Here is a 10809-nt window from a genome sequence, read left to right as displayed (position 1 = left end):
GGAGCTCCAGCTTCACTGGTGTTGTCCCGAGTTGTCTGAACCTCGCGGGACTTTCGGGTAATTCATCACTGTTGATGAACCACAGAAAGAATATTTTATCGTTTTTAGTTAGCAGGCTACTTGAAATAGACCCTTGAGGAACCGCGACATGCATGCAGTCGTCGGCAGCACAGAATGCACGCAAAACTCTGCAAAAGACCGGTGAATGGCAGGCGAGAGAGAGAGAGAGAGAGAGAAAAGGGTCTTCAATAAGCCTCACCTCACCGCGTACAAAAGCACACATGATTCCACTATCAGTCAACTATAGGCAGGACTTGACATTTCTGTTTCGACTATGTAAATCCTTAGTCGGGGACAGCCCTAATTGGATTGCAATAGACAGGATGTGTACCTGATACTAAGTGTAAGACATTCTGAATGTGCATACAATATTTTGATACTGGGTTTAAACAAAATACTCTAATCCCATGGTAGTTATTTTTCACAGACAGCCCTATGCATGATTTATAGAGAATGAACCACCCCTCTCCAGCAGAGTCAGTTTCTGAGGTTAAAATTAGAAAAGAAGTGTCTGATGGTTGAGATCTCTCTCTCTCTCACCCAACATCACCCACCCAAGGCTTAATGAACCAGAGAATATGTTCAAGAATTCTGGGATCCTGCCTTCCTCTTTATATATTTTTCATATTGCTTGGCAAAAGGGGAGACCGTCTCACTGTATCTATTCAGTCACTCATGTGGGCATCAATATTTCCTTTCCATCAGAGATCACTGAGCTCTGACTGCAAGATGTTCCACCTGGTTGTAAATCAATGTTAGAGCAAAGTGTTGCAGGCAGCTATTTTTAGGGTGAGATGGATTTTAAGTCATGTTGATTTTCATTTTCCATCCAGGTGCATTTGTGCCAGAAGGAGGCAGTTTGGCAAACTGAAGCGCAGATGAATGGATCTAGGTGGACACATGTGTTTTACATAGTGATAAGATTTAGTGACATTTATGTCATTCAGTTGTCTTTTACATGTGGAGGCGAGGTAGAAAAAGTTTTCGACTTTGACAACTTAGGAAGTGAAATGCATCGTGACTACAAAATATTAGGGCTGTGCTGCTCAATGTCAAAGAAGAGAAAGAAGATGAGTAGCAGCAGGGAAGAAAAAAAGAAAGACAGACAGACGTAACGCAGAGTGGGAAGTGACAATCACTCTAGTGTCTTTCTAGAAATCACTTTTCAATCAAAGAGCATCATACTTTTTTGTGAATGAGTTTAGAATTCCTGGAGGTGCAGCTTTGTTCTTTTTAAATAAACTGGTACTGCTGTTGCTGGAAACATAAAATGCAGTACTTTCTGCACACAGGTGTATGAAACTTTTCCAGGTGAAGAGATGGTGTACACTAATTTTAGTGAACTCTTAACAAACCTAAGAAGGATTTCACATTTCTATTAGTTTTACAGTATTTGATTAAATCAGAGTGATGAACTTCATACCTTTCACTTTGTTGCAGTGTATAAAAACATTTTTGGGCCTTCTTTTTTGGAAAGCTAGATTCATAGCATGGAAAGCAGAATTTGAAGATCTTGCCACAGCTCCACCATCACCAGAGAATTGTCTCCATCTTTGAGTATTTATTTGCATTATTTATAAAGCACATACAGCACAATACAACACACAGGCTGGTTGCACAGCCCAGTGGCCACAACAGCAAAGGATTGGTAGCCCTTGCATTTCAGCCAAACCACAGAACAGCCAAGTGCTTTAGTTCAAATAGCCAGAAACCTGGAGGAGATTCAACAGGTTAAAAGGTCTGAGGTGCAAGATGTGGCATACTAACAGTGTATTTTAAAATCAATTCGATCCCACACTGGAAGCTAGAAATGATACGTCAGCACAGGTGTGACGTTGTCTTTCTTTCTGGTGCCAGTGAGAAACTGAGCAGCAGCGCTGTGACTGCAGGCTAATACCAACATATAACAAGTTACAATAATCTCAGAAGGAAAATAAGGTGTTGATAACCTCTTCCCCACTATGGAGCAAGAGAGAAGATGTAAGAAGAAGAAAAGAGTTACAGATACTGTAGAAGGAAAGAAAGAAAATTACCAGCTGGAACAATACACCCAGTCACCTAAATGTATTCGGTATGTAAATGTGCGAATAAAGCCATCCAAGTAATAGAAGAAAGGACCGTGACCAGCCAAAAGAGCATGCTTACTCTAGCACAGCAGACCTGCATAAATAAAGGGTTTTATCCCCCATCAGCAGTCTGCATGGCACATGAAAAGTCTAATGCGCTGAGCTGTGAGGCAATCACTTGAGAACACCATCCCTCTTTGTCTGCGTCCTGATCTGTCCTCGCACTTGTTATGTCATTCCTATGTCATTCATTTCTGTCAATCTCAGCGGCTCTTAGCACAGACAGGAACATGATATACAGTATCTCACAAAAGTGAGTACATTATTGTAAATATTTGATTATATCTTTTCATGTGACAACACTGAAGAAATGACACTTTGCTACAATGTAAAGTAGTGAGTGTGCAGCTTGTATAACAGTGTAAATTTGTTGTCCCCTCAAAATAACACATCACACAGCCGTTAATGTCTAAACCGCTGGCAACAAAAGTGAGTACACCCCTAAAATAAATTGTCCAAATTGGGCCCAAAGCATCAATATTTTGTGTGGCCACCATTTTTTCCAGCACTGCCTTGGGCATGGAGTTCACCAGAGCTTCACAGGTTGCCACTGGAGTCCTCTTCCACTTCTCCATGACGACATCACGGAGCTGGTGGATGTTAGAGACCTTGCGCTCCTCCACCTTCCTTCTGTTTGAGGACGCCCCACTGATGCTCAATAGGGTTTAGGTCTGGAGACATGCTCGGCCAGTTCATCACCTTTACCCTCAGCTTCTTTAGCAAGGCAGTGGTCGTCTTGGAGGTGTGTTTGGGGCCGTTATCATGTTGGAATACTGCCCTGCGGCCCAGTCTCCGAAGGGAGGGGATCCTGCTCTGCTTCAGTATCTCACAGTAGATGCTGGCAGGGCTGGACTGGGACAAAAAATCGGCCCTGGCATTTTTGGCTTATTGTGCAAATAAACCTTTTTCATAACATTTTTATTTGTTAATTAACATTTCTTTGGTGCAAGCCATTTTTCAGAACATTTTTAACAAATGCTTTCAAAAGGTGGTGGGTACATGTTCCCAGTGTCCCCAGTGTAAATGACCCTCCTCCCTGCTCCCTCCCTACAGGTTGAGCGACTTCATGCTTACCGCTTCACCTCCACTCTCCTCCTGCTCTTTCTCTCCCTCGGCCCTGTCACTTTGTCACTTGCTATCGCCATAGACTGGCAGTGGCCACAGCTCTCCTTTATCCCTTCTAGTGGACCGATCGTTGGCATTTGCCCGGTGTGCGAGATTACCTGTCCAGCCCTGCATGTTGGCATTCATGGTTTCCTCAGTGAACTGTAGCTCCCCAGTGCTGGCAATCCCAGACCATGACACTCCTACCACCATGCTTGACTGTAGGCAAGACACACTTGTGTTTGTACTCACCTTGTTGCCGCCACACACGCTTGACACCATCTGAACCAGATAACGAAATAAGTTTATCTTGGTCTCATCAGACCACAGGACAGGGTTCCAGTAGTCCATGTCCTTTGTCTGCTTGTCTTCAGCAAACTGATTGCGGGCTTTCTTGTGATCATCTTTAGAAAAGGCTTCCTTCTGGGACGACAGACCAATTTGATGCAGTGTGCGGCATATCGTCTGAGCACTGACAGGCTGACCCTCCACCCCTTCTACTTCTACGCCTCTTGTATGAGGGTGGTAACTGCAGACAGTGTGCAATTTACTTAACCATTACTGCCCATGACAGCTAAATCCAGTCATCCTTACATTTAAAGTATTCCATCAGAAGAAAATACTCACTGCTGAGGTACTACAGCAAAAGTGCAGTTATGCACACAAGATATAGAATTGAGGAAAAAGATAAAGCTTGATAAAATCATTAATAAATCATTTGAAATATCAAAGTAGGAATGAATAATGTGAGTGTAAGTCACTACAAATGGATACTTTCTGTGTCCCTGTCGATAAATGTATGAATATGACACACCATGACATCTGGGGATAATTATTTTCAAGCAGGAGTGAGCTGTGCCTCTGGTTGATGATACTTGATCTGTCTGGAGACTGCATATCTTAACAGAACTTGAAATCTTATTCATCTGAAATAATATTAAGATTAGCTGTGATTAAGGTTCTAACTACCAGTAGCAAATATGCCACTGTGATTGAATGTGTAGCAGTAAACCAAAACTCACCATTTAAGTCCTTTACCGTCATGTGAATTCTGCCACTATGTCCGTCTTGAACCAATTCCAATGTGCTGCCACTAAACATTAAACTTAACTTCCCTCAAACTGGAGGCCACAGTTTAATTCATAATTGTACAAATGCAACACAATTTATGAAACCCTAACCTAATATCTGCAACAGACCTTGACAGTGTCAGTGCTTGCCAGCAGTCTGACTCATCCATGTCCAAAAACATTAGATAAATATCATTGAATTACTTATAAACCTGCCTGTGATTTACTGTGTGCTTGTGATTTATTTAAGATATCCTAATATGAAAAATGCTTTTTGAGTGCAACCCAGTCAAGCCTAATGGAACAATGTCAGAATGTGAGCCCAAATATGAGGGGAAAATCTGCTAATGATGGAAACCAATGTGCTGTAACACTGCCAAGCGCCATAGCCTGTCGTCAGCCTTTATATATGTGTGTGAGTATCTGTGTCTGTGCTGTCACCAACTATTTGACTGTTCTATAAGTGTTTGTTTGTATTTTTTATGACAGAGAGCTGGTGATTCCTGTACAACTTCTATAAACCTAGGCTCTTGGAAAATTGAAAAGGTCAATTCACCAAATATGATGTTCTGCATTACCAGGAGGCGCTATAAAGCAGTGCAAGTTTCATTTTGCCAGGTTTTGAGATATGTCTTAGAGAGTTCTACTGCCATACAGTTAAGAAAACAGCAGTGAGATCTGTAGATTATCCTGAGTAACTTGGATATTGCTTCTCGCTGACTCGCCCTTCTCTGCTTCTGATTGGCGAGTAGTCCTTAACTAGGAACTGTGCATGTGCAACTCCCAACAAAGATCATTTAGAGACAAGATGTATCACTCTAAAGTGAAGCATTCAACACACAGTGTGAAAAAAGGAGCTGCAGCAATGAGCAGTATGACAAAAACATGGTGTTTTTTTAAAATTCAACCATGTCAACCTGTTTTGGTACAACCCCTAAATATGATTTTTAAGACCTGAAAATGAGCATAATATCACCTCTTTAAGCAATATGAATCATAAACGGTGCACTAAAGACAGGCTAAAGGCTTTGATCTTTATTGTATATAAGGCAAGCATATTGCACCACTTACTCCATCACTTATTGATTTCTCTTTATCTTGCCATCTCACCTGTATGGAAACATGTCTGCTGCAAACATATTCAGAATGCATGTGTAAAGTACAAAAGGTCACAGCAACACCTCTATAACAGTGCTGCTACCTGCTTTAATGTAAAATATTAATCATATTTTTTATAATGTTGCCGTGAATAAGCAACCAGCACCGCTCTGCAGGGCAGAGCTGGAGGTTTGAAGCGAAAATAGACTGAGTATGTGACCTCATGGACCCACAGATGGAATATGAACATACTTTTTCTCTCTTGAGCCATATGATTTATTCACATCAAGACAGTGTGTTTGTGCAAGCAGAAGATGTGTCCAAACAAACACATGGGAGAGGGAGGGAGGATGAAATACTTCTTGACCTTGGCAACATAGTATTCATGATTGTCCTCACACCATGCATGGTGTATGCATATATAACATAAGTCTAACTATATGTAATATAATGATCGTTTTCAACCCTAACTCTAGTGTGTTAAACTCCTGTGTGTGTGTGTGTGTGTGTGTGTGTGTGTGTGTGTGTGTGTGCGCACGCGCGCGCGCGCAGCGCAGAATGCACCCTGAGGTTAAAAAGAATCAGCTTAAGACTTAAAGAAATCATGAACATGCTAACATGTCTGACGACTCTACGATACATAAAACACTAAACAAGAATGAGGTTCATTGGAAGACACCATGGAGGAAGCCACTGCTGTCCAAAAACAAACATTGCTGCATGTCTGAAGTTTGCAAATGAGTACCTGAATGTTCCCTACTGGCAAAATATTCTGTGGACAGATAAAACTAATGTTGAGTTGTTTGGAAGGAACACACAACTCTATGTGTGGAGGGAAAAAGGCACAGCACAACTGTAAAGTATGGTGGAGGGGAAATCATGGTATGGGGCTGCTTCACTGCCTCAGGGCCAGGAAGGGCTGCTATCATCTACAGAAAAAAAGGAATTTCAAAGTTTATCAAGAAATCGGATCACATTTTATGACCAATTTATGAAGAAATCCAGGTATTTTCAAATGGTTCACATACTTTTTCCTGCCGTGTGTGTGTGTGTGTGTGTGTGTGTGTGTGTGTGTGTGTGTGTGTGTGTGCGTGTGTGTGTGTGTGTGTGTGTATACACAAGAAGTCTAAGTCCCTTCGGGACTCCATCAGCCTTTTGCTTTTTATTCCCAAAAAAGGGTAAAGGGAGCAGTATCAGATCAGTACACAGTCAATACCCTGAATTTACGATAAAAGTAATCTGTATCAGGAGAGAAAACGAGGTATCACTGCATCTTTACAAAATCCTGCCTCCTCTCTGCACCTCCCTATCTTATTCCACCTCATTTCTCTTTTTTCTATTTCCCCATCCCTCTCTCTATCTCCCATCTCTCTCTCCTGCTCTGCCTGTTTTTCTCTCTGCCTTCTCTGCAACCGACCTCACTTTGCCCCCGTAGGACTGCCCCCAGCTCCCTCTAATGATATAATTATAGCCGATGAGCCAATGTGATGACTCAGGCTGATTAGCGGCATCAAAACAGTGCTGGCCCCAAACATAACTTAGACATAGATGGAGGGAGAGAAATAGGAACGCAGAAGAGAGGAAAGGTCCAGCCCATTGTGCTCAATTCAGTCATCAGAGCTATACCCTTTGGGACAAACATCCAACAGAATGTTTACATGCAGAATTCTGATGATACATTTTAAATGTCCACAGAAAAACACCAACAAATGCATATAGAGCAGAATAAGTCAGATACCCACATAATTAACATTCAAAAGAGAGCACTCGGATTTTTTAATTACCTTAAATCCAGCCCCCAAGACACCCTCCATTCCAAAGAGCGTGTTATCTTTTGATAATTGGGAAACACTGTTTTTGAAACTTCCATACCAATAAAGCCCATTAAATTTACACATGGAAAACGTGCACTGACAACGCACTAATAGACTCTGTGACATACTGCATGTATGGTTGGTTATGCAATATCTGTGTGGCCATCAGTAGCGTAAAGGCTTCCGCTGTAAAAGATCCCTGGTTTGAATTCCCAGACAGGCTTGAAAACCTTGACGTGGTCATGAATTAATAACACTAGCCCTCATTGGCTGCTGTTAGGATGCCCTTGAGCAAGACACAGTGGCTCCAGTTGTGTTGCTCTGTACCTAAGAAGGTTATTATTATATTCTGCAGCGGCAGTGATTTTCTCAGCTTACACACTGAGGAAGCAGCTGTAAAGTTTTTCTTTTTGTACTAAAGTGGCCATTCAAACCTATCCGCAGTAAAAATTTGTCTCAATCACCTCAATGTAAAATTCCAACAACTTGTGTCATCTTCATGCTTTCCCAAGGTCTGAGCCTCACTAAATAAAACTTGATTGATCGCCTATTAATGTATCTGAAGGCAACTATGATTTACTTGTTCGTAGCAAACAAGACAGCTTCCATTTTTCTCCACTAATGGTGTCCGTCCACGCCATAACTCTTCTTGTCTCCATGTATTCAAGCTCCATTACATGTGGCATCCATTTCAAAAGAAGTCGGCGTCTATTGGACCATTACTCGATGCGGTAGAGCTGATAAAATGAGCTGAAAGGATATGCGGTAACTAAGAATAGCAGGTGTTGCTGGAGGATTGTAAATAGATGTTTGTGTATTGTAAATGTGTTGATGAGTTGAAATGAGTTGTTATTTTATTTCAGTTTTATTTAGTTAATTTATCACAAAGGTAATTACACTCGTACAGGAAAGAATCTGCAAGGCAGAAAAAACCCCACAGAGAGCTGTTGCACCACAACTGGTTGATTTGAAATGGCTGTTTGGGTGCTGCAAAGAACAATATTAGAACTTTGTTAAATACCAACCTCAAAACCATTTTTAATTGTGTGTTATGGTGAGATTTCTGTATAGTATTAATTAAGTACTAACTCTGTCTCTGTGAATATTGACTGTGGGATCTCATCAGATGAGCACACATTAAAACACACCCAAACATTTTCACAAAACCCCACATCTTTACCTTCCTCTATGTCTCTCATACACACATGCTGATAGATATGTAAGTGATCTATGACTTTATTTCCAAAGTGCCTGTTGTTCAGACATTAATGTGGCTCCTTCATCTGTTTTGTTTCCCTACAGAGAGCAAAGAGGTGTACAAGAGACAGGTCCTGTCAATCACATCCATCGCCATGGCAATCAGCCTTCTGGGAACCCTGTGTATGGCCCTCTACTGCCGCAACAAGTAAGAGGATTAACATAAAAAACATACGTATCCATATACATCAAAACTATTGGTTTAATTACATCATCTCTAATTGTCTGACCACACATAATCGTTGTCTTTTTTGATGTATATCACCACTTTTCCAGATCCCAATTACTTTGGTGATTACAATGTTATCATAAATAATAAAAATGATGACCACAACTACAAAGACCCAAGTCGAAATCAACCAACCCATCAGAGCCAGGAGCAGTGCCTAACACAGTGTTAATCACTGCTCGTGCACACGCTGACCAGCCCCCCCCCCCCCCCCCCCCCCCCCCCCCCCCCCCCCCCCCCCCCCCCCCCCCCCCCCCCCCCCTCCTCGCATGCTTTCCCTCAGTCAAGCTCAATATCTTCAGAGGCTTCAGAAGTTTTGCAAACACAGTGGCTGAGGAACAACCACCAGCAACACACAGAGCTTCGGGCTCATTATGTTTGATGCTATGATGCTCGTAATTGAGAGTGGCAAAGACGCATGAAGACAAACAGTGGGGAATAACTTTGGAGCAGTGGTGTACTAGCCTCTCATCCTGGTATTAGACGTTGTTGCAGCTGCCTCTGAAGCCTGGGGAAATCTGCCCTGGCTCGTGAAGCGTTGGAAGGGCATCTTTGAGAAGACGAGGTTCGGCGAGAGGGACCAGGGTCCTGAGAGCCTACGTGGGATTAGCAGGATTAGATTTTGTAGGCCAACTGGCTCCCGCTTCTGGGTTTGGTGGGCTGAGCTTAGCAGAGTGATACGAGAGAGACGTGGAAGGTTTTGCATTGCATGTTCAATCGCTACCAAGTACTGCTTTAATAAGGACACTGAACAACTACAACAACAATCGCCCTCCATGGATAAGATTAGGGCTCAGGTTAATTTATGGTTACGTGTCAAAGATGAGTGGTTTGGGTTACTGCTGGTTGGGTTTAGATTAAGGTAAGGGGTAACACAAATTGATATGTAAAGAGACTTTCACACATCAATGGCGAGGCACACACACATACATAAAGGATAAGGACTATAATTGGGCATTTTCACCCAACTCTTAAATGGATTCCATTTTTCCAGCCATGCACAAATACAGCATATGGAATTTTCTCATGAATATATTGACAGTTAAATTAGCTGCAGTGACATGTAATTTCATCCCAGCCATCAGTTCTCTTGCTTACTGAAAGTTTCTTCAAGATTTTCAAACTTTCATACAGACTTTGATAATATTTATGGTTAAATCTGCCATGAGTCCTAAAGTAAGCAGAATGTTACAGTATTTGATAATAAGCCTAGCTGGGACAAAATGCCCAAGGAGACATTTTTTCAATTTAGTGAAGCCCAATGGAACATGTTGCGGCATCAAACATCTTGAACAAAATCCCAGACCAGGTATTTCCAACAATTTGTAAATCTCATTATGTGCACACACATATTCATAGGCCATTATAACCCAAAGGTCAGCTAATGTGGCTCCTTGCACTCTCTCTCTCTCTCTCCTTTCTGTCCCTCTCTTCCAATCTGCATATTTCCGCAGTGCATGCTTTGTGTGTGCACATTAATTGGCACATGAATGGCTAACATCCATTCCTGGCTGTGAGAACTCTGCATAACTTGGCTGGAGAGATTCTGTATACTTAATAGAAGGGGTCAAACATCCAGTATGCAACAGCAGACTGTCATTCAGTGTATGTGGACTGTGGAGTAGGCTGTGATAGATGGCACAGTAATTCCATATGCTTCCCTCTGTGATATAATGGTGTGAGTCAGTGAGCAGCCTGACAACAAGATAATCGGATCAAGGCATGATGGACAGGCTTTCAGTGAATCTGTAACTGAGTCAGGGAACTAGCTTGTTCAATGGAGAAGGTGCACACAGATCTGAAAGAAGTGTTCATGTAAATCTTAATGACCTGAATTAAGATAAAGTCAAAAGGCCCAAACAAAAATACAGCTAAATGAAGGACAATGGTTCGCCAGTGCATGCTGTTGTCACTGATCTTTAAAGGGCAACATGCTGGGCAGTGGGGTGACACATTATTTCCTTTTTGTCTCTCCTACAAAAGGTTAAAGTGCTGACTTTAAGTTTTAAGTGTGTTTAGGGTGTTGGTATCCATGTTTGGTGATAATTTTG

At 41.9% G+C, this 10809-nt stretch overlaps 1 protein-coding gene across 1 annotated transcript in view; it reads left to right on the top strand.

Annotated features, from left to right (window-relative positions):
• Positions 1-10809, top strand: part of LOC123980620 (pro-neuregulin-3, membrane-bound isoform) — a 358599-nt gene that overhangs the window by 324600 nt on the left and 23190 nt on the right. Inside the window, exon 7 of the mRNA XM_046065115.1 lies at positions 8575-8677. Within this exon, the coding sequence (XP_045921071.1) occupies positions 8575-8677 (103 nt within the window). The remainder of the gene's footprint in view (positions 1-8574; positions 8678-10809) is intronic.

Source organism: Micropterus dolomieu, linkage group LG12 (assembly GCF_021292245.1).
Source record: "Micropterus dolomieu isolate WLL.071019.BEF.003 ecotype Adirondacks linkage group LG12, ASM2129224v1, whole genome shotgun sequence".
Taxonomy (NCBI): Eukaryota; Metazoa; Chordata; class Actinopteri; order Centrarchiformes; family Centrarchidae; genus Micropterus; species Micropterus dolomieu.
The sequence above is the reverse complement of the archived record's forward strand: the minus strand, read 5'-3'. Positions and strand labels throughout refer to the sequence as shown.